A 26,064-nucleotide genomic window follows, 5' to 3' on the forward strand; every position below is an offset into this window, starting at 1 on the left:
TTACGAAAACAAAACATGATTATTATGATTATTAATAGGATAAAAACACCACCACCACTGTCACTCTGAGCTTAACACTAAACAACTTACATAATCTGGATTAATTAAACATAATTCTCAAATAGCAAGGCTCTTTCTTCTAAGGTAACTAGTCAGTAGTCACTTTGCTTTGTGGTTCAACAGCATCTCTCGAAGCCCAACCGGGTCGATCTCGTCCGCACGATTGGCGGGCCTATAGTATCCAGTTCTCGGATCCGGGGCCCACGCAGATGAAGGAGCTCCGAGTCCAGACTCCTCCTTCATCGCTTTCGCAACCCGCTCCTCCACCATAGCATTCCTGGACCCTCCCCTACCGAATCCAGCTGCCACCGAACCATGTGATGCTGCAGCGTAACCCCGCCTGCTCCACCACCAACAATAAATCAACATTTCCATCATAATTAAAAAAATTAAATAACTTAATGCAAAAAAAACAAATGGTTAATGGAAAGATCAAAACTGACCGTTGGATCGCGAGGAGGAGGGGCTTAGTTTTGGAGAGGAAGGAAGCAGCCATTGGATAAGAAGTTTTAGAGAGAGAGAGAGAGAGAGAGAGAGAGAGCAGCGAGTCAGAGAACAGGAGAAAAGAAAGTACTTCCTTTCCCTTGTTCGCTTCTTCGGCTCTCTTTCTGGTGGCGGTGGCGAAGAGGAGGAGGAGGTTTAGGGTTTCTGTTACGTTATATAGGGAGGGTAAAATCAAAGTGACTCAATGGGATCGTTCAGCCATCGACACGTGTGTGCTGACCTGTAACCTTTTTTAATTTTTAATCATATTTTTGATTGTGTGATTAGGATATGATCCAACCCAAATTTCATATCTTTGATGCTAAGGATACGAAGGTGAATCGGTGATGGCCATGTGTGAATGTAGTTGTATCCAAGTTCCGACGCACCTTTTCATGAAAAATGTCGTCGCATTTTGATACAGGAAAACGGACAGCAATTTTCATACAAAAGATTCACCGCTATACAGTGTATCGATCTTGTACTACAACACTATATTTAACAGTTTATATCTAACTTTATAAATAAAAACGTTACGATAACAATAAATTCGTTCTAAGGTCTTTTTTTTAGAAGGCCAACCAACTTGAATTTCTTGGATCATGATTAACCTGCTTTGTATATGGAAGAGGGTCTAACCCAATCTGGTGAGCCCAACTTTGTCCTATTCAGGGGCACAGTTCAGCATTAAGGGCTGGTTTGGTATTGCTGTGCTTTGAAAAAAAACTGATATGAGAATAAGCGGCTGTGCTGTGAGAATAGCGGCTGTAAAATAAATCAGCAGAGTGTTTGGTAAACTTTTTTGTAAAGGTACTTTTGGAAAAGAAAAAAAAGCAGTCTGATAGTGGGTCTTTTCATTAAAGGAGCACTGTAGCTCCGTGTGCTTTGAAAAAAAGCCAGTTTTCCAAAGTTACAAATAGCAGCTTCAGCTTTTTCCTTTGATTTCAGCTTATTCTCATAGCAGCTTCCAAAATAAGCATTTTTTTTTCTGTTTACCAAACACCTAAAACCCTCACAGTTTTTTTTCATGGGTGCTTTTTTTTAAGCACCTCACTCCCAAACCACTCCTAAGGGACCTGCAGAGCCCCTTCACTAAAGGGTTTTTAAGAACCACTTATGCTTATTAGCGATTTTAGAACCACATTGAAATTCAACTACTTCCTAAAATTGTAGTTGAAGTGCTTCTTGAAGAAAAAAAATCATGTTGTATGTATGCTTCTTATACATTTAAAAAAAAACACTTTTAATTAATTTTTTCTGAAAAAAACATTATCTAAAGCATTATTAGTGATCTAGAAACGCTTTAGTTATTTAAATCACTTTCACATTAACGAGCTCGTGTACACTTGAGATCCCAAGTTCGATTTTGTCCACCCCCATTATCAATTGAATACAAAAGGTCACAACTCAACACAACCCAGCCAAGTCCAGGCGGTGGCGTTTGATTCTCTTGGCGATCCAGTGGAGACGGACTGTGAAGCTATCTAGAAGTACCTTTTAGTTAAATGACATACCATGTCCAATTCCCATGATTCTCACTTCATTAGGCCTATTCATAAGATGAAACTCTTTTAACATCTTCTATAAGTCCTAAGAAAAATATTAAAACAGAAGATCCAAGATTCCAAATCCTTTCTCTTTTTCTTTTTTTTTTCCCTTTCTTTTTCATGTTAACAAAACCTGAAACGCCAAGGAAAAATGTACGCATCAGGCTGTGTCTCTAGTGAACGGATAATGTCGGAGAAAGTCGCTTAGGGTCATCAACTGGGATACACAAAACCGATCACATTGTTAACTTACTCTAATACATTAAGAATGAGTTGGCACACACCCGTCTCGTAAACTAGACATGTTTGTCTTTGTGTGCGTGTAGAATTTGGAAAATTTGCTTCCTCTGGAGAGCAACAATTTCCGCTCCTTTTGCATGTGCCATGCATATACTGTGGACAGTACATCGTCGAAAACAAGTATTAAGACATGGCCTTTATTAATTACTTGGCAGAATACTACTTCTAAGCAGTAGCATACCAGGATACATAACAAAAACAAATACTTGGAAGACAAACTAAGGGGGTACAATTCAAACGTTACATCTTATTTTGACCTTATCGATCGATTTATCTATATATAAGAAGCACTGCTGCATATGCAACGACCATATCCGTGCATATCATTCCCTTAATTATTTATGAGGTTGAAGCCGACTGGAATGATGTTGACGATGCTGAGGAGGCCAGCGATGGTATTTCCGATAAACTGCAACGGTGATGAGAGAAGGCCGGTCAACCCGGATAGACTTGAGTTGCAGGCGGACAGCGGTGTCCTAACCAGCAGCTTGCAATCCGACAGTAGTGAATTGAGAAGAAACTGGAGAGGGTCCAACAAGATTGAAAAGATTCCGCTACCATTAGTTGTCACAGTTGAAATCACATTCCCCGCAGTTCCACACAACAGTTGAACAGTAGCATCTACAACAAATAAACATAACAAATTATGTATGGTGATATCAGAAATATTTTCTTATCAGACTATATATTCTCGTCATACTACATATTACCCCATACACCCATACATTATGGTGAGGATCTATCCTGAGATTCTTATTCTAAAAACATAATTAACCATCCAGACATGCAAAGAGACCATATTGTGGTGATGAAACTTATAAGAGTAAACCCATTAATGCTAATCTTACAACACATTCGTACTATATGATGTGACGTGTGATGTATTCAATCAACATCAATAAAAACGTGGTATAAATTATGGTATGCTTAGCATTAGAAAATCTAAATATGATTGGTTAATTGGACTTGAGCGAGCTAAATAATGTACTTACTTGAGAATACTGGGGTAGCGGTAGCACCACCGGTACCCACATTACCGTTGGGAGTGCAGAATAGAGTTCCTTGTATGCGAATGAGACCAAGGAGGCCGCTGATGAGCCCAAGTTGAGCTTCTGCCATTGGAATTAGTACTATCGCCACTGCAGCAACCAAGAGGAACACAAAGAGGGTTGCTTTGAAAGCCATTGCTCCAAACTGCACCAATTGAAGTATATATTCTTGCTAAGTTGCAAATGATGAACTGGCTTGAAGAATTGCCGTGCAGGGTTACCAATTTATAGGCTAAGCTGTAGCTGCAAGAGGGACAAGTTGCTGCAGATTTTTCTGAATAAATCGTCGGACATTCGGAATGCTCCTTGTGTATTTTTGGATGATCCGGAAAATCATGTGAAGAAAAAAGATAGCATTCTTGTCGTAAGTTATTTCCGTCAAAATCAAAGGTTGTTGTCATGGAGCTCATCCGCCATGCACGCGGCCTCAGAGGGTGGACATCACCCTACTATTTAAGCCAAGTTTCTTCCATTCAATCTCACTGAGGTAGCTAGTATGCCCTAATTAGTTTGTCAATAATATAAGACCTCGGTTGCTTTGTGACAAATTGCATTAATTGGCGAGTCCGTATGGCATGGACAACCAAGATGTAAAAGGTTAGTTCGAACTTTTTACCCACCCAGAATACGTGGCCCTCAATTTACTTCAGAAAGTTATAAGTAGCTAGGTCCATACTCTGTATATATATACACTTGTATAGCCCTAAACCTAAACGTTATTAATTTGACCGATTTGTTTCAACTTAAATGTAATGACCCCATGATCCGGGCAGCTACAAAATCAAGTTGCTTCTGGCTGCGGGCATCCACTAAGGAAGATGGAATATACCGCATACGCATTAGATCTTCGTCGACTCTTTGACAATGAAGATAGGTGATATATAGATAAAAGAGTACGCAGTCTTGCACATGCCATATATTAGCCAATAGGATCCTCTCGGATCCATTTGGTGAGGATCTGGGGATCCATGTATTGTATCCGTTCATCGTACATTGTGCGGCCAGTTTTTGTTAAGTACTGTTTATGTTTATTTTTAAATAAAATGATTTATGACCCCACGATGTACAATAAACGTACACGATTCACAGATTCATGGGATCCTCACAAAAAGAATCTGACGAAGATCCGGACTCATATATTAGGGGTTGTTTCGAACTTTTCAACTCTCTTGCTTCTGGCCCACGAAAGCCTATTCGACGGGCTAGGGCCGGGTTTTGAATTTCATTGTAGGCCGGCTCAATATGGCCTGCTAATTTCACTTAACATTGATTAAGCCCGGCCCGGCTCAGGCCCATAAAAACTGAGCTGAGCTAGTTTGGCACGGCCCATTGATGACCCCATCTTCTAATTGATTCGACGTGTTTCTTTTTAACAGGAGTGCTCATGTTGTTATCTATTGTACCCTTTCTTTGTTCCTGTGATGTACAAAACTTACAAGGAACAAAACTGTGTTACTTTGAGGGGGGTTTTGCTTGAGAGTAGAGAGTGGGACGCTAAAAATGCTTGTTTATGACCTCTAATGAGTTGTATTTGTCATCCATTGGAACTCCATAATGCCCAAAACATTCACGAGCACAACATGAAAGTATGATTAGGCCAATTTTAAATTAGTCAAGTTGAGTTGGGCCGACAAGTTATATACTTATTTACTTATTTGTATATTCCGTTATCAAATTCATAAGTGATATAGTTATTTGATAAGTTGTATTTGTTATCATTCGGAGACTTAGGCTTCATATGGAACATGCTAAAAAAAAATTCATAAACATGACATAAAGTATGATTGGATTTATTTTAAATAAGTCAGGTTGAGCTAGGTATATGCTATATACTTATATGTATATTATACTATTAATTTCATACTTCTTTCAGAGTGAATATTCATTGAATCATATCAATACTCATGAGTATGAAGTTGTAATTTGTTGATGCACAACACCAGAGGTCTTGGAACAACGTAAATCCGACCGTGAATCTACAAGAAATGTAAATAACACAAAATGTATTATGGTTCACCCCAAGGTTTGGGCTACGTCCACACTGATATTGTATTTCTGAGGGGGAGAGAGAGATCCTCTGTAATGAATCTGAGAGGCTCTTAGAGTGAGAGCTTGAGGGGGTGAGGAGCCTTAGGAATTGGCTTCTCCTAATTGTGAGGGTGATGAGTCATTTTATAGAATAAAGGCTCATCACTTATTACATATTTGCCCCTTCATTTATCACATAATTACATTTAAGTCCCCCGAGTATTTGTATGAGATCTAAATACGAGGCCCTAAATATGGTATAAACAGTAGTCCCCCAAGTCTTCAGTCAAGAGTCTTTTGGCTGGAGACTTGAAATTCAATCCATGTGTGGGCCGAAGTAACTAGATGTTGTCTTGAACTGATGTTCGATGTGAGGCGGTGCTCAAAGTGAAATGATGCTCATCTAGGAGTTGCACATGTTGCGAGGCTGCTCGCTCGGCTTGTGGCTTATGTTGCCTTGGTTGGCTCGACTTGTGGAGCTTGAAGGTGAGGGGGTCCCTTTTATAGAATAAGGGTTCGCTCTTCAATACATAAATGATGGGCTGGAGTTGATGCTCGCGGCGAGTTGGTTGCTCAATACGCAGCGATGCTCTTTAATGGTGGTGAGAGAGTCTCTTTTATAAAATAAGGGCTCGTTCCTCAATACATAAGTGATGGGTTAGGAATGATGCTTACGGCGATGCGGTTGCTCAGCTGGCAGCGTTGCTCTCTAATGAAGGTGAGGGAGTCATTTTTATAGAATAAGGGCTCGCTCCTCAATACATAAGTGATGGGCTAGGAGTGATGCTCGCGGCGAGGCGATTGCTCAGCTGGCGGCGTTACTCTCTAATGAAGGTGAGGGAGTCCTTTTTATAAAATAAGGGCTCACTCCTCAGTACATGAATAATGAGTGCTCTCTAATGAAAGTGAGGGAGTCCCTTTTATAGAATAAGGGCTCGCTCCTTAATACATAAATAATGAGCTAAGTCCCCCAAGTATTTTTCATAAGGCCCAGTTGAGGCCCAATATATGGTACATAATGTAGTCCCCCAAGTCTTCGATCAATAGAGTCTGTTGGCTGGAGACTTCAAATTGAATCCATGTATGGGCCGAAATGGCGGTTGTTCGGATGCGGTATTTGTATACCCTGCACTGAAGCTTTGTAGGTGAAGCTTTGTAGGTGAAGTTTTGCAAGTGAAGCTTTGAAGCTAGAGCTCTGTAAATGAAGCTTTCGAAGCTGAAGCTTTTGTAAATAGAGCTTTTGAAGCTAGAGCTCTGTAAATGAAGCTTTTGAAGCTGATTGACATGAGTGATGCTTATGAATGTTTATGTTGATTGACATGAGTGATGCTCAAGGATGTTGTCATGAGTGATGCTCATGAATGTTAACATGAGTAATGCTCATGAATGTTGACATGAATGATGATCATGAATGTTTATGTATGATTGTCATGAGTAATGCTCATGAATGTTTATGTATGAATGACATGAGTAATGCCCATGTATAATTTGGGGACTTTGGTACAACAGAAAGTGTTAAGTTTGTGACATTCGCTAGATTGCTCCGGTCACTAGTGTGGATAAGTATGTAAATGGATAGGGACAGGGAAGCAAACACAAGATGTACGTGGTTCATCCAGATTGGCTACGTCCACGGAGTAGAAGAGTTCTCATTAATTGTGAAGGGTTTACACAAGTACATAGGTTCAAGCTCTCCTTTAGTGAGTACTAGTGAATGATTTAGTACAAATGACATTCCAAAATATTGTGAGAGAATGATCTCTATTTATAGAAGAGAGTTTCTAGTTTCATTCTAACATTGATACGTGTCGTTTTGTGATTGGCTTCTGATGTTGACACGTGTCGCGCTATGATTGGCTTCTGATATCAACATGTGTCGCGCTGTGATTGGTCTCCTGGTTGGAGGGAAACTCTTATGAGTCCTTAACAATATAACGTTGACCGGTGCTCAGTAGTTTTAGGATTGGTCAAGTATGGTATAAACAGTGCTCCCCTAAGTTCCCGAGTGAGGGAAGATCTTCGGTTGGGGACTTGCAAGATCCAAGCCTTAAGTAATCACGAAACTTCTAAGTACCGAAGTGTGGTATCATTTTCACTTGCCTTATCTGTCTCATATGTAGATGTGGCATCTTCTCTGGAAGTACTTTTCCTCCATCCATGGGTGGTATCTTTAACCGATGAAGATGCACAAGGTAATATATCAATTTCACTTGAAGCTTACTTGTAGTTTTGGGCTTGGTCAAGTGCGATACAAACCCTATAGTAGGAGTCCCCCAAGTCGCCTAGCTAGGAGATTTGCCGAAGAAGGTAACAGACAAGGTAAGCAATCAGACTTCCAAGCAAGCAACCTGGATCGAAGGTTCGACTTCGGTTTCTGGTTGATTATTCTCATTCTCCTTGTGTCGTAAACAGCAACAAGGATAAGAAGAAGCAAATGGAGAAAAGATGATATGAGATACTTTTGCTTTTGAATAAGTAACTTTCCACAGGCTTATTCTTGAACTGGGCTGGAAGGTTTTCTAGTTTCCTCCAGAGTATAAGGCCGACTCAATAATTTGAGGGTCAAAACAAGTCCATCAAATCTAAAGTACGTTCGACCCTGATGATATGGGATATTTTTGCTGTTGACAAAGTAGTGGATGTATCAGCACGTGTTCTGTTACGCTTGTCTCCACATGCTTCCTTGTATCATTCTCACTTGCCCTATCTGTTCCTCAAGCCGATGTGGTATCTTCTCTAGAAGCATAAGATGTTGAAGATGAGTACTCGAGAGCACTGCCAGATAAGTAATCAGGCAAGGGGTTTCAGGCAGTCAGTTCCTGACTGGAAGCTTGATTCCAAATGTTGATTGATTGCTCTCTTTCTCCTTGTCTTGCAGGTAAGAACAAGGCCAAAGGAAAAGACAAGGAAAAAGCATGATATGGGATACTCTTGCTTTTAACCCTGATGATATGAGATACTCTTGCTCTGGTGTGGCTTATTTGTAGAGGTATTATCTGGAGGAAAAGAAACTGAGTATTTCGAAAGACTCTGCTAAGAGTGCCCTCTCGGATGTGAAGAAAAGTTGAGCATTTTTTTTTATTTGCAGGTCTGCCTGGCTGTGGAGAATGAAGGTCGACATATATAGGAGTCTCCCTAACAACAAGTAGTAGTGTTATTCCTTTACCCTTCTTGGTCATAGCAATGTAGTGGGAGTTGCAAGCTTCACGTGTTTTAACTTTGTCAGAGCACTTTGAAAAAGTGGTCTGTGGTATCTGGAAAGCTGATGTTGCGTGTGAAGATTGCAGACAAGCTTTATCCAAGGAAATCTGGCTTTCGAAGTTCGAAGAGCGGTGCCTCTTCAGCCTTTGAACAAGCAATCCAGTTGGGGATCTGGCTCTCGAGATTCAGATAATGGTGCCTCTTCGATTTTTAAGAAAGCAATTATGTTGGGAGTATGACTCTTGAGATTCGGAGAGCAGTGTCTCTTCGATTTTTTAGAAAGTAATCATGTTAGGAGTCTGGCTTTCGAGATTTGGAGGGCGGTGTCTCTTCGAATTTTGAGCACGTAATCCTGTTGGGAGTCTGGTTCTCAAGATTCGGAGAGCGGTGCCTCTTTGATTTTTTAGAAAGCAATCTTGTTGGGAGTGTTTTCTCGAATATGAGTAAAGGTTGGGCATTTTTACCAGTCTGCCTTGCCACGAAGCACGAAGGTTGACACACATTGGGACTTTCTAGTTATAAAGCAGTGGTACTGTTTCTTTACCCTTGTGGGTAATAGTAGGGTAGCTGGACCTTCAAAATTTATGTGTCTAAACTTTGTCATAGATCTTTGGCAAAGTTATATGTGGTACTCGAGGAGCTGATGTTGCGTGTGGAAAGTGGTGCCTCTTCGATTTTTGAACCAACAGCCATGTTGCCCTTTCTTTTATAAGGGCACCAATTGTGTGCAAGAAGTACATTCAGAGAGTTATTGCTTGTAGGAATTTTCCTCTTACTTCATAGATTTATTGCACCTTATTTCTCCTTCATCATTTCTGAGAATGTCTGGCCCATCCGACCATCGTTTTGACTTGAACTTTGGTGAAGAGGCAGCCATGCCTTCTCAAGACAACATATGGCGCTCATCCTTCTTATCCCCTACTGGTCCTCTTACCGTTAAGGACTCTGTGATGAAGAATGATATGACCACTGCGGTGGTGGCCAGGAATTTTCTCACTCCCGAAGATAACAGACTACTTTCCAAACGGTCTGATGAGTTGGCTGTTAAGAGAGAAGATAGTTTATGGGGTCCAGCAAGAATGAAAAGACTCCTGAACCATTAGTTGTTACAGTTGAAACCACGTTGTTCCCAGATCCACACTGAAGCTCGACAGTAGCATGTACAAGAAAACATAAAAAAGATCACTAAAACCATTGTCAAGGAAACTATTCTCTTGCCAAATTGTCACGTTTCGACTTTCGACTATTGATCAAGTTAAACATTTGTCTATAGTGTATCATGAGAATATGGTATAATATTTGAAGATGTGTAATGTGATTCAAATTAAAAACAAGATGGTTATTAAACGACCCGTGGTGAAAGTTAAACAAGTGAACAAACTAACTTGCGAAAACTGGGGTAGCATTGGGGCCATCGGGACCGACATTGCCAATGGCAGTGAAATACAGAATCCTGTCAACGCGGATTACACTAAGAAGGGCAGGGATGATTTGGGATTGAGCTAGTGGAATGACCACAGCAGCAACCAAGAGGGGACACAAACAGATGCTTTTGAAGGCCATTGCTCAATTGGATTATATAGCAATCTATATGTTAAACGACTACTTCTCCTTCTTGCCTTGATAAGTTGCAGACTTTTTTCTTGCGCACAATTGCTGTGGAGGGCAACCGATTATTTATAGGCCATTGCAATCTGCAGGAGGGCAAGTTGCTGCACTTGTTTTTCTTTTCATATCTGACAAACATGCATGCAATAACTGAATTCTGCTCTCTTCGGAAGTTTGTGTTAAAAGTTTAACAGATTCAGTTTTCGGTGCTCCGGAAAATCGTAAGTTATGGCCATAATAACAAAATTGTAGTTCCCATGCAGCTCGTTGTAGGTCACCATGCATGCCTTAGCGGATGAAGCTTCACCCTACAAGTCAACAATTTGATCTCATCGTTGAGCTCTTTGATAGAGCATATATATTTTAATAAATAGTGTTATTTAGACACACAAAACTAACTGCAATAATTGATATATGTGGAGTACTACGCTACTATACTATACTGAGGGATCCATTTTTATTTGAGAGAATATCAACAATGCGATTAGTCTAGTGTGCTGAAATAACATTACTCAAATATTTTTTTTACTACAAGTGATATTCTACACTAGCTTATACTAAGGTCAGGAGTATGATTTAAACCAGAACACAATGAGTAAAATAAAAGTCCTAATCACCAAGACAACCCACTACTTACAAATAACATCTCTTATATAGTATTCTTTTAATTGTCGCAAACATGAAGCTAAATAATTAATTAGCACACTATAGTATGTGCTATAATAAAAACTAAAAGGTAATGTTATTTAGACACAAAAATTGATACAGGTGAAATTTACCTACAATAAGCATTAACAAAATTTAAAGAGCACCCTTGATGTAGAACACACCTTCCGTAAATCCATAAGCAAACCTTAGCTATGCGTTCAAGTTGAAAGACCAAATTAATCACTAAGTAGAGCTTTGCACCTGAAATCATATTCACGGAAGATATTTTTCTATGGTGTTTCGGAGAATATGATACCTTGGAGCATCATTGAATTTTTGTTCACGAATATAGCCTATCAAAGTCAAATACCTGAATGGCCAAAATTCAGCCACTCGCATGTCGCCACGCGAGCACTAAAGAAAGGAAAATCAACTAGGCACTAAAGTGAAAGGGAACTCCACCCATTTAGAAGATTTTATGTGCTTCAACATATCTTTTGCAAGCCTTGTACGTTTTACACGTTTGAGTAAATACCTAACTTGGGCATCCGAGAGTGGTTTGCTGGTACCGCTTTCAACTTTCCGAGTGAAGGTTGATCCTGTATGTTTTTAAATCAAAGGGCAAGATGATCATTCTCGTGCCTGTGTATTACAGGATACAGACACCAAGAAGGAACAGGGGGTTTTGATATCAAGGGGTTCGGTACTCAGCCGAAAGGTACGGAGAGGAAGGAGGAGGAAGATTCACGTACCGGATTTTAAGAAAACTTTTTGAGCATTTCTGTACAGAAGCTGGAGGGAGAGCAGTTACACAAGGAATAGAGAAAAACCTCGAGCGGAGAAAAGAAACGTGGAAGCCTCAAAGATGGCTCTACGGATACGGAAACAAAAGTCGAAGATAATGATGCAGATGAAAGTATAATTTTATCAAAAATCAAAGAAACGAAACAAAAACGACAATGATCCGTCAAACAATGTTTTTCCTTCCATTTGGCAAAAATGGTTCCCAATAATTTGCTGACTTTCCACATCTTGTCTACTCTTTAGCTGTCTTACTAGTTTTCTTGCTTTCTCCTGTCTTGCCAAGTTCAACTCAAATTGGGCACGGTGGGATATCAAGGGTAGTTCCAGCTTGAATCTGACCCCAGCCAATAAGACGCCAGTGCTTCTCAACTCGTCGACTGAGCGCAATTTTCTCTCCTTTGCTGGTGCAAACTGGAGACGTGAGTTGCAACTTTGCCAAATCGTTCCTTACAGCAAGAACCCTAGCCCCTGTAGACATGGATCCTATATTCAACATGAGGATCTCCCCCTTGACCAGCTTTGAAACCTTTCCCTGCTTCTCGGATCCCTTTGTCCTGACCCCCAGAAGCCTTCTCAACAAGAAGAAGTTGACCTGCAAAATATACCACAATCTTCATCAACACCAACAATTTCTGCTCGACAACCGCTTCTGATCAACAAGATTTGTCTAGTTCGGGATGAGAAAACAAGAAACAAAAGACCCGAAAGAATCAACATGCTAAAAAATCCAGTAAAGAATAAAGACGAGAGTACAGTTAGAAAGCCAATATTATACCAAAGTTACACAACAGTCGCATTATCAAATGTAAAACAAAATGCACCGTCAACAAGTTCATGAATGAAGATGTGCGCACACACAAGTTAGCCATTCTCTTAGAAACAGCATCTCCTCAAGTTTTAAACAGCTAAAAAAATTAAACAAAGTATAAAGCATTATTGTAGCAGCAACCCCTTACCTCAAGCTCAACAAATACTTCAGGGAGTGACCCGACTTCACCAAGAACTTGACCAACTAATCTATCAGCACGTGTCAAAGTGGGATCCATGGTTGTCCCAACACCAATAAGACCTCCTGGCACCGCAAATTGCAACTCATTTTGCTCAGCATACAATGAGACAATTCTAGAATATATTGGTGTGCACTTGATGTTTCCACTCTCGTCTTTAACAACAATCCCAGGACGAACCTCGATAAATTGGTTCACTTTCAGAACACCCTACCACGACCACATTGTCAAATATGTTATTCATGAAACATGTATGGAACTAACTACTTAAGAAACAATCCAAAATTCCACAAATTATTATCCAATCAAGAGATGTGTGCACATTTTCACAACCCAAAATTCCACTACTAACGTAGAATGAAACCAGAAAAGGAAAAAGGAAACCTCAAATACCGTGAGCTGACACTCAATGGAAATCATAAAACACTGTCTACACTTTTGACAAAATATAACAATAAAAGACATACCCTGAGGATACTTCCACCAGCTACACCACCTCTAATCTCATCAACCTCGTACCCAGGTTTATTGACGTCAAAAGAACGTATAACAATCATATTGGGAGGTGAGATAAAGTTCCTTTCTGGAATGGGGATCTTTTTTACAATGTATTCACACACCACATCAATATTATACTTCAACTGTGCAGAAATTGGCACCACTGGTGCATTATCAGCTACAGTTCCCTGGTACACAATGTTTAATGATTAATGGACTGAGACCAATAAACCAGAAAAAAAAAATGCTCCAAAGGAACTTACCTGAATAAACTTCCTGATTGCCTCATGTTGGTTGATGGCCACATTCTCCTGAATGAGATCAACTTTATTCTGAAGGATAATAATATGTTGAAGACGCATAATTTCAACAGCAGCCAGATGCTCAGAAGTTTGTGGTTGCGGACAGCTTTCGTTAGCAGCAATGAGAAGCAATGCTCCATCCATAATCGCGGCACCGTTAAGCATAGTAGCCATAAGAATATCGTGACCCTATAAGAAAGTATGAAATAAATAACTTTTGAAGAAACATAAACAAAATCAAACCAAGAAAAACAATGTGAAAGATGACAATCATTTAATAGAGAAAGTCTCTTGCAACTAATAAAATGTAGCAAGATCCCATGGGAAAAACCTTACTTCGATGCTACTAAATAACATGTTATCCATGAGTACAGCAAACAAAAACTAAGATCCACTGAGACAACATATAATTGATCAACACAAAGTATCAGGCTATCAGATCCTCTTATTAAGCAAGGATGACCAGGTACACACCATCATTTATTCACAATAGTTTAGTGTAGTCATAAATATTATGGCATAAAAATAAATGGTACAAAAATTTCACCATAAAGCCTTACCGGGCAATCTACAAAAGATACATGTCTCAACAATTTCATCCTGCAGTTCTCAAATCCAGGAACATCACAGAGAGGAGCATCTTCCTTTCCACTTCCATATGCCCTAATAAAGAAATGAATACCGGTTAAGAAAAGGGTAGAATGTGATCAAAGACAATTACATTAACTGGATGCCTACTTGTAGGCCATAGGTCGAGGGCACCGCTCATCTTCACATGTGTATATCTTTGCATTGGCATATCCAAGCTTGATAGTAATGTTGCGCTCCAGCTCATTTTTAAAACGAACAGTCTGCATACCATTAATGTTCGATTTTTAATGTCTTAAAGATATAAACTTGCAATGGCATATCCAAGCTTAAATGCCCACAACACATATAAGCTAGAGAAATATAGCTCAAACCGACAAACCAATTATGGTGGTTAGTGCCTGCAATGTTGATCTAATGTGATACACCACTAGAGCTTTAGCCAATAGCTCAAGGTTTTTGTACATAAAGCAACTTAGCAACAGTGAAATGAAAGAATCAGAGCACTGTTGACATATCTCCAGTAACCAAAGACAATATTGAATTTATTTTGATAGCACCAAACTATCAAACCTATAGGGTAAGGTTACATTTATCCCTACTATCTCGTACTAAACAAATTATCATCCTGGATAACATACTCCATACTATTAGATAGTTTCCATTTTAACACTCAACTTAAGACATATCTCCACCAAGAATAAAAGGTATATGATCTGTAGCCATCTGAAACGATTAGCCACTTTTGGTAGTGAGATGTAGAAATACAATGATGCTCAACAACGTAAATTCTCTTATCCCGTAAATATAACACATTAGTATCCGAGAGAACATTTTCCTAATATATTTTTCCTTGGCTGTGAGTGTGCATTAGTAGCTCAAAGAGAACAAGCAGCGACAACCAGATACCACTTTTGTACACCTTCACTTGGAAACACATGCTTGCTTGTCTTTACAATGTCCAGGCATAAATAAACAATAAAGACGCGAGCAGTATCAAATGCAATACGGAAACAACTAATCACCTGTACACCAGAAATTGCTTTTACAACTGTTGACTTTCCATGTGCCACATGACCAATAGTACCTGAAAGGCAACTCGTATAAATCCAAATAAGTGCAAAATTACGACATGGTGCCAACAAACAAATGATGGTCAAATCAATATAACAATGGCCATAATAATCTCAGAGCAGTTTAAACATGTGAGTTAAGATTACCGATATTGATAGTCGCCTGACGAGATATAACTTCAGGCGAGAGTGGATGCAACTTTGTTACATCCAGTTTACTCAGGTCTTGCTCCATCAAACCTTTCCTCGACATTTTGACAGTTACTTGAAGTAATCAGCTAACAACTGGGTGGTATCAAGAGTGACGAAATCAAAACTGTGAAAGACTGCATCAATCACCCAAATTGTTGATTAACAATAAGACTCAGTTGAAAACGGACACTGCTGCCGCAGTTCTTTTCAAAGTGAAAGCCAGTATGCAATTGTATTTAGTGCAATACCACATCAAATTTACCATGAACAAGATCATGAATAAAGCGGTAACAGTGAAAAGATAACTAAACTTATACTAGAAACATTCATTTCAGAAGAAAATCCCATCTATTTCCAGATAACAAAAACCATTTTGTATAAAATGACCAATAACATAACAAAGGACAAGATTAAAACCCTAAATTTCAGCGGGATCCATTGACGGCGGCCAACAGTAAAAACCACAGTACGGAACGAAGATGCCAAAACCCTAAATTCTCTAAAAAGTATTATCTACAAAAATGCTCCTATTTTACACCAGAAAAATAACAAACTGATAATAAAATAGCAAGAAAATTTCGATTCTGAAGAACTCAAAAAATAACACACCCAAATCAAACAGCTCGAAAATCTCACAATAAAAATATAAAAAAAATAAAAATGAAATATCAGTTTCTGCAGAGAGAGAGAGAGAGAGATTGGTACGGACCTGGACGATGGGATTAGGGCAAGACGACGAGAGTGAGCGAGGTTTTCTGTTGAGCTGTAGAGAGAGAGAGAGAGAGAGAGAGAAGCACAGCCCGCACAGGTTTAAGGGTTATTCGCTGGCATCTCCACGTTCGCAAAATGTTACCGAGGGTGTTTTCGTTATTTGATAGTTAACCGGGCCACTGGTTAGGTAGTGCCTTTCCGTCTGGCTCAGGCCCACTAGGCCGGAGATTTTTTTTTTTTTTTTTGGTATAAACAAAATTATTATTTTTACCATATATTCGTACCATCATTCATATCGTCTCTTTAACAGATGGAACAAATGGAATCCACATGTGTTGATGAGTTTTACTTCTATTAAAGAGATGATAAAAATATATGGTAAATGAAGTACTGCTCTAAAGAAAAGGATCATGTTTGACTAGGGGTGGGTTCGGTTTTATTCGGTTCGGTTTTTTGCTAAAACCAAAATCGAACCAAAACTTTGGTTTGATTCGGTTTGGTTCAATTTTCTTCTGATTTTTTTTTTGTTTTTATTTTTTCGGTTTGGTACAGTTTCGGTTTTTTTATTTTATAAAATATGATCATTTTTTAATATGAAATTTAGAAAATAGGCTTGCATTGGTAGACTAATAAGAAGAAAATGGGGTCGTACCCAGTGCACAAGGCTCCCGCTTTACGTAGGGTCTGGGAGAGGTGAATGTCAGCTAGCCTTACCCCCATTTATGGAGAGGCTGTTCCCAAGTCTCAAACCCGAGACCTACCGCTCATGGACGAAAGCACTTGCCATATAAATCAATCATATGCTATCAACAACCTCAAGTGTAAAGAAAAATGATTATTGTATCCATTCAAAAAGTAAACAAACAGAGAAGCTCTTCCAAGTTCCAAAGCCTTCCAAACTTTCCTCTATAACCAATGAAATATCCTCTCTAATTGAACCAAGTATGCTCATTGAAAAAGCCATAGGCTTAGTTTCAAACTTGGCAACAAAGTTTCACAAAAATGGACATACATTCACAAAGTGTAAAGGGATTCGGTTCCATCCAAGCTCTGTTTTCTGAACCGGTTCAATTCGGTTTCTGAACCTCCGGAATCGAAACCAAACCAATAACGTTTGGTTTGGTTTTTTCTTTTTCGGTGTTTAGTTTGGTTTTTTTTCGGTTTTTGGTTTTTTGAACCCACCCCTATGTTTGACCACATTATATATTGACATATTTGTTGTTGAAACCCAAAAGAAAAATAGTAGCTTATTTTCGTTGGGGTTTTTTTGGTTGGAAAACAAGGCTAAAAGCAAGAGCCCAAACAAACCTACTCAATAATATATCTTCGATTCTCATGAATAAAACTAACTGAACAAAAAGGAGGAGTATCAAAATAAAAATTACCCAAATCTAAATCAAGATTATAGATCACTAAACTATCTGTCACAAAATTCTTTTCTCTGTAGACGTGCCGAAGTTCGCATTGCCAAGATCTTGAAAACAAATTCGGATAGGCCAAAACAAGGGGACCTAAATGATGATTATTTTTTATGGGATTTTCATTTTATACAAAGTTGACGAAAAAGAAGTTTGAGCACTTGACTCAGGAGAAAGAATAATCGCTTTTAACCACTTAAGTTATAGCCACTATAATAAAACGCTTTTTTTTCGTTTGAGATGCAAAAGATACAAAGCCAACAACTTCGAAGTGCAATGAGATTAAAAATGAACCACCCAATTGCAGGAAATGCAAAGCACAAACTCACAAGACGTAGAAATGTGTCTGATATGCTATTGGTGACACATCATTTGGTTCGTAAATTTGGTTTAAAAATTTAGTCTCTCTAGCAGTATCCTATCAATATGTCGTTTTCACACTAGAAACGTAATTCAATACTTAAAAAATTATGAATTTGATCGAGCAAGGAAAAGTACTTGACCCCATTCTCATTATCATTTATATTTTCTCAAATTCATGACTTTCTCGATTCTAGATAGATAAACATGTTGTTAATCTAGTCTCTGTTTGATACAAATCTATATTTCATAAGAGATAAATTAATAAATTTTACTAGCAGGTTAGTGCAACGCATAGCCCGGTACGAAGATATGAGTACATAATTGAAAGTAAATAAAAACAAAAGTTTAGATTAAAATGATATGAGATTCAAACATGTTACATCTTCCAACAAAATAAAAAACATACAACTAAATCAGCAGGACAAATATCGACAAATGGCTCTTTACCACAATAGTGAAAATGTGTTGAGCTCTTGCATGACGATGTGGATTCAAACCCTGTCGGTAGCTAATTTAACAAAATATATTGTTTGACAAAAAAATATATATAACAAATATAGAAATTGAAACGAACAAAACTCTATAATATATACATATATATATATATATATATTGATCCCTGTACAATTCTCACAATAATCTTCCATTGGCATATGCAAGAATGCCAAGTTTTATTCCTATAAAGAGTAATTAACCAGGATACAAATATATAATATATCAGAAACTCAATTTAATTCTAACTTTATTTTCCACATCTATATATCTTTTTATTTATTTTTTCTGAATTCTCCTATATTTTTCCTCAAAATACATAAAAAATCTAATGCAAAAACATTACATAGCGGAGCCTGCATCTCTATCCTTAGAGTCACCAAAAATACGCTGCCTCAAGTCTGTAACCATGAGCGGCAGCCCCTTGCGGAGGGACACGGTGGGCTCCCACCCCAGAAGCTCCTTAGCCTTGGAAATGTCCGGCTTCCTCTTGTGTGGGTCGTCCTCTGTGTTGGGCCTGAACTCTATCTTTGCATTTGGATCTATTGTGTCTTGCACAACCTGCACATACAAGCAGGAGTAAGGAGCGGGAATTCAAACTCGAGACTTCTGAGTTGTGAATTGTTTGTTTAAACAGTTAATGAGTTTGATTAATTTTACCTGGGCAAGTTCTAGCATGGTGAATTCGCCAGGGTTGCCGAGGTTGAAAGGGCCTACATGATTTCCTTCCATCAGCCGCATTAGACCCTCGACCTAGTTCCACATAAGCAATGCACAGCACAAATTGTTTAGTACATATCAGTTTTAATTGTTTGAATCAAGAGGAATTGCTACCATAAGCATTTTCAGTGGTTGCTAGTGGTTGCTAATCACGTTATTCATAAAGTATCTTTCACAAAATCACGAGGCATCATGTATTTTGATCTCATTCGACATCACGCTTATCTCACTCAGTGTGAGAGTTGTCCTAATCAGATAACGCGGACACAATTTTCTCCTCTATCAGATCTTGCGACTAAGAGAGGACAATCACCACTTGCCTCTTTGTGGAAAATTCTGCAGAGGATTAATGATTTAATGTATATGCTGCAGTGACAGAGACTCGTATATACAAAGACTCCCATACAACCTTCACTTTAAAACAGTGGCAAAATAGTCTATAACCACCTTTGACCTTAATGCTAATTTAGACAAAGACGTGATTAATGTAAAATAGCAATTAGAAATTCATACTTAATTAGTGCATTAACGGAATAAAGGAGAAGAATTATAGTACCAAGTCAGAAACGTATTGGAAACTTCGGGTTTGCTTGCCATCTCCATAAACTGTCAATGGCTCCTTCCTTAATGCCTGTGTATTCCACAGAGACATCAAACTGGTCGGGAAAAATATGTAACAAGGCCTAAAACAACATTACAAGTATAAAACTGCTCACCTGAGCTACGAAATTGCTAACAACACGACCATCATCGATGCACATACGCGGTCCATAAGTGTTGAAAATCCGAGCAATCCTCACCTGCATGACATTCTATACATTAGAACCCTAACTGCAACTATTTTAATATTCGTCTCAGGTTTTGGGTGTGATCTAGAATCGTTTGAAACTGAGACACATATAACCAAATGACAAGGAAATAAATAATAAGGAGACTTTGGATGCGGTCCCTAGTTATGAACAATCTTTGACTGAAACTTTGTTGGTTTTCAATTTTTGATCCAAGTCCCTAAAATTAATTGATAATTTATTTCTATGTACGTTACTATATTTTTTAAATTAAAAGTTAAAATTTATAGTTGTTTATATTAATGAGATTTTAAATAAAAAAACATAATTTGTGGGATTAAAAATATTAAAATATAAATATACTATTGTGTGTGTGTGTGTGTGTAAACATGGGTACATTCATAAAAAATAACCAAAAAATTATTGTATCAAAACATGGGTACATTCTTCAAAATGGGTACATTTAGCAAAAATAAAAATGGGTACAAATAAATAAAAAAATATGGGTACAATACAAATAAAACTTTAAAAAATATGGGCACAAAAAGAAATTAATATATGGGTACAAATTAAAATTGAAAGGAAAATTGGTACAAATTAAAAAGGGTTGCAAATTAAAAATGGGTACAAACTAAAAATAAAAATATATGATAAAAAATTTAGCCATAAATATAAATATACTAATTGTAACATTTTTAATATTAAATGAATATATTTATAAATAAAAAATATTTTATTATTGAAATAATTAATGATATTATTAATACAAAGGACCTTGATCAAAAATTGAAAAGTAATAAGGTTTTAATCAATAGAGTAGTAAAAATAAGGATGAAAACCTAATTACTCCTAAATAATATGAAAGAAAATAATGTGACCTCAATGCCAAGGCCTCTGTGGTAGTCCATGGTCAGAGTCTCTGCTGTGCGTTTTCCCTCATCGTAGCAGCTCCTTACACCTGCCAATGCCAACAGAAAACATCTATGAAATCATTAATTTACCAATAGCGTTGCTGATTATATATTTCACCGTGAATTTTTTGCGAGGAATGCAACCAAGTAAATACAGTACATATTTTACTCGTCTCGCTATTGAAACAAACATCAGTAATGTGATTAATAAATATGGTATAGTTTGATATTCTCGTGCAGAGTTTCTTCATGTCGGGGTCGAGCGGAGACAGAGAGAGGGAGAGTGACTCACCGATGGGGTTGACATTACCCCAGTAGGACTCGACCTGAGGGTGCTGCAAGGGGTCACCGTAAACCTCACTGGTGCTTGTCAGCAAGAAGCGTGCACCAACCCTTTTTGCCAGTCCAAGCATGTTCAGTGTTCCCACCACATTTGTCTTGTGAAACCCCAGCTCAGACAACAAATTAAGGACCTCAGGCAAATACACATTGACCACAAACAAGAAATTAAAATTTTTACGTGTTAAAGTATGTCATAAGGGTAATGCTAGGGAGACTAAATTTACAAACTAAATTATGTGTCACCGATAGGAATATGCACGTTTATCAAAGTTTAAGTAATAAACCAATCTTCAATTTTCATGTTCTTTAGTTTTCAAAACTTTATATACAAATTTAGCCTCCCTATCATTACTTCATGTCATAATATTATAGTAATCACAAAAAAAAAAAAAAAAAAAAAAAAAAGCGTGTAATAAATACCAACCATGCGTATAAGCACAAGAAATAAAAATAGAAACAAGAGAAGAAAGGATATAATTGTCTTGACCGGATTGAACTTGTAATGCACCGGGGATGCCGGGCAAGCGAGGTGGTAGATCTGGTCAACCTCCAACAATATCGGCTCGACCACGTCGTGTCGAATCAGCTCGAACTTCGGGTTCCCGAAGTGGTGCGCCAAGTTCTCCTTCCTCCCGGTAAAAAAATTATCCAGCACGATCACGCTGTCCCCTCTCGCGATCAGACGGTCCACGAGGTGGCTCCCCACGAACCCGGCCCCACCCGTCACAACAATCCTCATGTTCTTCTTCCTCACCCCCAGCGGCACCTTCCCTCCCACATTCCACGTCTCCAACAGCACCCTCCGGGTAGGGTTGGCCGGGAGATCAATACCCGGCCGATCAGAACCTAATCCGGATTCGAGACCAGGGTCGTGAACGGATTCCAATAGTGGGTTCGATGCCAGGAAGGTGGTGAAGAAGAAAACAGCGATGGCGACGCCAATGAGGACGAAGATAAAACGCTGCTCGCGGAGCATGTATCGAATGGGGTTGGTGGAGGAATGGGGAGGCTTGTGGTTGGTTTGTGGTTCGAGAAAGGGATGTGATTGGTCGTCATTTTGTTGATTATGGTGGGTTCTGTGAACTAATGACAGATTATCGGAGCTGCTGGCCATAATTTTCACTTGGATTTCTGTCTAGTTTTCAGACTTTTGATGGGGAAGTTTTTGGAGAGATGAAAATGGAAAAGGGTGGGCAGAAGAGGAGCATGGGGGGGAGGGACAGAGGGAGGCAGGGGTAGTGTGGGTGGGGATGGGGAGAGGAGTTTTTTGGGTGGAAGTGGTGGGTAAATGGGGACTTTCATGCATGAAATTTGGCCGGATAATCGTTCTAAGGCGCGCGATTGTTGGGTGCATCTATGTAGGTTTTGGCTTTTTAGGCAACGAGGTAGGGGATTTACTTGCTTACTTTGTCACTAAACTAGATTGTGTGTTGTTTTACAGCTTTGGTAATGTAATAAGCAAGGAAGAAAAAATCGATAATATCGGCGATATTTCGTCGATATTATCGTTTTTTTAGGGGTCCGATATTTTTTTACCTATCCAAATGATTTTCGTCAAAATATCGCGATATTATCGATAATATCGATAATATCGCGATATTTTCGAAACTATCGCGATATTTGGCACTGTAGTAACCGGAGAAGAACGCCGGAGCAAATTAACCGAATCCCTAAATCCCCAAATTCGAATTCAAAAGCAAATTAACTGAATCCCTAAATCCCCAAATTCGAATTCAAAGCAAATTAACTGAATCCCTAATTCCTAAATCCCTAAATTCGAATTCAGTACAAAAATGAAATTACATGCAGAAAATTCGAATTCTGTACAAAAATGAAATTACATGCCGAGAAGAAGAGAAGTAGGAGCCTGGGAACGTCGTCTTCCTCACGAATCCAAGACGGCTGGGACAACGTCGTCCTCCTCACCGACGACTACGATGAGTTTCGGTCCATCGTCCGGTGTCCGCTGCCTCCGCTTCTCTCCGGATCCCAAAACCCGCTCGGGTTTGATGCACTATCCTAGAGGAATCAGACATGCATGTTTCGCTCTACCATGGATGGGGTCTGAGAGGAAAAAGAGAGAGAGTAGAGAGAAATGAAAGACTTCTTTCCGTCTCTATTGAAATGCGAGAGACTGGGGTTTACAAAGCTTTCAGAAAAGTAAGGTTGATCTTAACCGTTCCTTTGGAATCTTAAGGAGCTCCATGCCGTGATGCATGCCACGTGTTCAAAGCTGGAGTATTCCTATGTCTGCTCAATTTACTCGGTTTGAATTAAAGAGGGGAGAGAGCCGTTTGGGCTCGGACAGAGACAGAAACAAATCTGCACGCCACTTTTTTTTTTTTTTTTTTTTTTTTTACGGGGAATCCAATGTTTATTTCAAAAGGGCGTGCAGCAAGTGGCCCGTCACGTCCTGATCTTTTCCATACATCCCAGGTGGTTTGAAGTCCTTTCTTTACATTTTGTTTTCTAGTTTCTTTCATTTTCTTTTCTTTTTATAGTCTTGTCCATTTTATTTTTCTAGTGTCACAATTTTTGTGTTGTGTTTTTTTTAGTTTTCTTTTTATTTTCCACACCTTGAGGACAAAGTGCGAAATAAGTTTGGGGATGGGAAATAACATTTTAGGTTTTTAATTTTTGTGTCAGGATAAAATTTTCATTCTTCTTAAGTTAATATCCATAGATTATTTTAAACGTTAAAACAAATGGACATGGTAAAGATTAATCCCACAGTAGAGTCTTTTCTATTTATCGTTGCTTAGACACTAATTCATGAATTATACTTTAAAGTTTGCACATCACACTAACATGGTTTGTGGGGAGTGAGATTGAAACACTCGCTTTTAGTCTAAGTTTATTTTTAAATTTTGTTTTAAGTAAAGTCAGTTATTATTGTGAAAAAGAGTAATAATTGTCTCACCCGAGGTTTTGCCTAGTAACCGGGCCAGTCCTGCCTAATCAGCAGTGATTCTCGCGTCAAACGGTAGAATTTTGGCATGGGGCAGGGTGGTTAGTTGGTTTCGTAGGCTTTTCAGCTTGGGTTAATAAGTCCTTAGGGGTGTTCTACACCTAGTGCCCTAAAGCCCTAGTGGTTTGGGAGTCATTGACCTAAAGCTCGCTACATGGGTTGGATCGAAAGTTTAAGTGAACCGACATTGCACGACCACTACTGTTACTTTATCTTCTTCTCCACGTGAAGACCAAATTCTGTCAGAGAAGAACCAAAAATGCAATGTATAAAGTGTAAAATATTGTACTAATTTATTATATATAAATTATTATGGTGTGTTTAGACTTCTTTCATTAATTACTACATATTTTCTACACTCACAATGTTTGTCAGCTCGCTATATAATCAACTTGATAATGTTAAATCCATCATGCAATGCATTTCCTTCAAATATTTTGTGATAAACTAATAGATAATTGACTAAATAAACATCCTGCAAAGTTTCAATAAAAATTTCCAAGTTTTTTTTACAATTTCCGTGGTTTCCATGTAATTTTTATCGATATCGATATTATCCCGATATTTCCATCGATATTTCCGTGTTTTCAGACTACCGATATTTCCGATATTACCGATATTTTCTTCCTTGGTAATAAGTAATGTTAGGTAAGCATATTATTGGCACTTTTTGTAGAAAGTTCTTCTGCTTATAAACTTTAGTGTTACTAGTTTGTAGAAATTTTAACAAAAAATTCAAGTGTTATCTAAAAGACACTTAAAAGTTCTTCAACAAGTGTTTTTATAGAAAACGATTATATGATTAATAAAGTCCTATATGTTTCTCCTATAAAAACAATTAATTGTCGAAAAACACTTTTTAACCCTTGTAAAAACAATATCAAACACACCCCATTCTTTAGATAAAATTTTGATTGATGACAATGTATTATTTGTTTCATGTGTGGACTCACTTTGGAATTTATTCCTTCACATCAAATAAAATGTCACCAGGCGTCAATACACTACACCATGGTGTAATACGTTCGTGTTCTATAAGGACAGGCTGTTTTGATGTCTTAATTACCGTGGGATGGTCAAAATTCAGGCAACAATATGGGCATGTCATCAATTCACATAGTACCACGTGGCAGATGACAGAAGTGCCAAGTGTTCACTTCGAAACATGATCTAAAGGCTGCTTTTGTGAATAGTGTTATTCTTACACGTCTTTTTACCTCTTATATACCCTTATAAACTTTTGTCGATTGATTTTCTTCTATTCATTTGATTCGACGACTAGAAATTAAAAAAGTTGCATGAGAAGTAAAAATGGGTAGGTGGATAGCACCACCATAGTTTATAGTCTTCTCAAAGTAGGAACCTCTGTTCCACTAGTAGAAAGGTGGCCTCCAAACACTAAATAAAATTCCCCTAAGACCTACTCCAACCCTGGGCTAAATGCCAAATATTTAGCCCAAAATTCCCCCCAAACACCCCCCAACCCAAGCTAAAATATTGGGCTAAAAGGGGAATGCTAAAGTTGGGCCAAATTCCCCCCCAAATTCCCCCCGGGCTAAATGCGAAATGTTTATCGGAATTTAAATTTTTTTAGATTAAAATGTTCATAAAATTAATTTACAATAATCTACATATTTATTTTTTTTTTTAAAATTGATTTAAGAAAAAAATTTAGGCTAATTTCATTCTTTAATAATTCCGGGCTAAAATTTTAGAGTAGAAGGGTTGGAGCAGAAAAGATGTTTCTGGGCTAAAAGCTAAATTTTCCGGGCTAAAAAATTTGGCTTTTAGCCCAAGGGTTGAGATGGTCTAAACATTTTTCTTCCCTAAACATTAAAAGAGTTTGACTTGTATGATACGCACCGCATTGGTTTTGAAACCCAAATGAACAACATTGCATCGCAGACAAAGACAAACATGTTGGTGTCGAATTTTTCAAGGTTGCAAGAAAAACACAAGAATC

The 26,064-nt window shown here is 38.3% G+C and overlaps 4 protein-coding genes across 5 annotated transcripts; all 4 read right to left on the reverse strand.

The window, feature by feature from the left end:
* On the reverse strand, positions 1-704 carry LOC126595535 (late embryogenesis abundant protein Lea5-A-like). Its single transcript, XM_050261813.1, has 2 exons — positions 504-704; positions 1-400 (listed from the first exon to the last, which is right to left on the reverse strand). The coding sequence occupies exons 1-2, from the start codon at positions 554-556 to the stop codon at positions 160-162; spliced, it is 294 nt and encodes a 97-aa protein (XP_050117770.1). The 5' UTR covers positions 557-704; the 3' UTR covers positions 1-159.
* A 1,796-nt stretch (positions 705-2,500) lies between these two features.
* LOC126595533 (phylloplanin-like) lies at positions 2,501-3,694 on the reverse strand. The gene is made up of 2 exons (XM_050261811.1): positions 3,383-3,694; positions 2,501-3,011 (listed from the first exon to the last, which is right to left on the reverse strand). The coding sequence occupies exons 1-2, from the start codon at positions 3,573-3,575 to the stop codon at positions 2,722-2,724; spliced, it is 483 nt and encodes a 160-aa protein (XP_050117768.1). The 5' UTR covers positions 3,576-3,694; the 3' UTR covers positions 2,501-2,721.
* An 8,135-nt stretch (positions 3,695-11,829) lies between these two features.
* On the reverse strand, positions 11,830-16,240 carry LOC126595531 (eukaryotic translation initiation factor 2 subunit gamma-like). 2 transcript variants are annotated; one of them, XM_050261808.1, is made up of 9 exons: positions 16,098-16,240; positions 15,344-15,522; positions 15,149-15,210; positions 14,274-14,386; positions 14,096-14,198; positions 13,497-13,724; positions 13,203-13,421; positions 12,685-12,945; positions 11,830-12,320 (listed from the first exon to the last, which is right to left on the reverse strand). In XM_050261808.1, the coding sequence occupies exons 2-9, from the start codon at positions 15,447-15,449 to the stop codon at positions 12,018-12,020; spliced, it is 1,395 nt and encodes a 464-aa protein (XP_050117765.1). In that variant the 5' UTR covers positions 15,450-15,522; positions 16,098-16,240; the 3' UTR covers positions 11,830-12,017. The 2 variants fall into 2 exon arrangements, with proteins under 2 accessions (XP_050117765.1, XP_050117766.1); XM_050261809.1 differs by having other exon boundaries at positions 15,344-15,481; positions 16,098-16,216.
* A 2,267-nt stretch (positions 16,241-18,507) lies between these two features.
* LOC126595532 (UDP-glucuronic acid decarboxylase 4-like) lies at positions 18,508-22,381 on the reverse strand. Its single transcript, XM_050261810.1, has 7 exons — positions 21,608-22,381; positions 21,084-21,230; positions 20,759-20,838; positions 19,809-19,892; positions 19,649-19,723; positions 19,033-19,125; positions 18,508-18,933 (listed from the first exon to the last, which is right to left on the reverse strand). Exons 1-7 carry the CDS (start codon positions 22,245-22,247, stop codon positions 18,715-18,717), a joined length of 1,338 nt encoding a protein of 445 aa, XP_050117767.1. The 5' UTR covers positions 22,248-22,381; the 3' UTR covers positions 18,508-18,714.
* Between the last annotated feature and the right edge of the window lie 3,683 nt (positions 22,382-26,064).

This window comes from Malus sylvestris, chromosome 13 (genome assembly GCF_916048215.2).
Source record: "Malus sylvestris chromosome 13, drMalSylv7.2, whole genome shotgun sequence".
In the NCBI taxonomy this organism is placed as follows: Eukaryota; Viridiplantae; Streptophyta; class Magnoliopsida; order Rosales; family Rosaceae; genus Malus; species Malus sylvestris.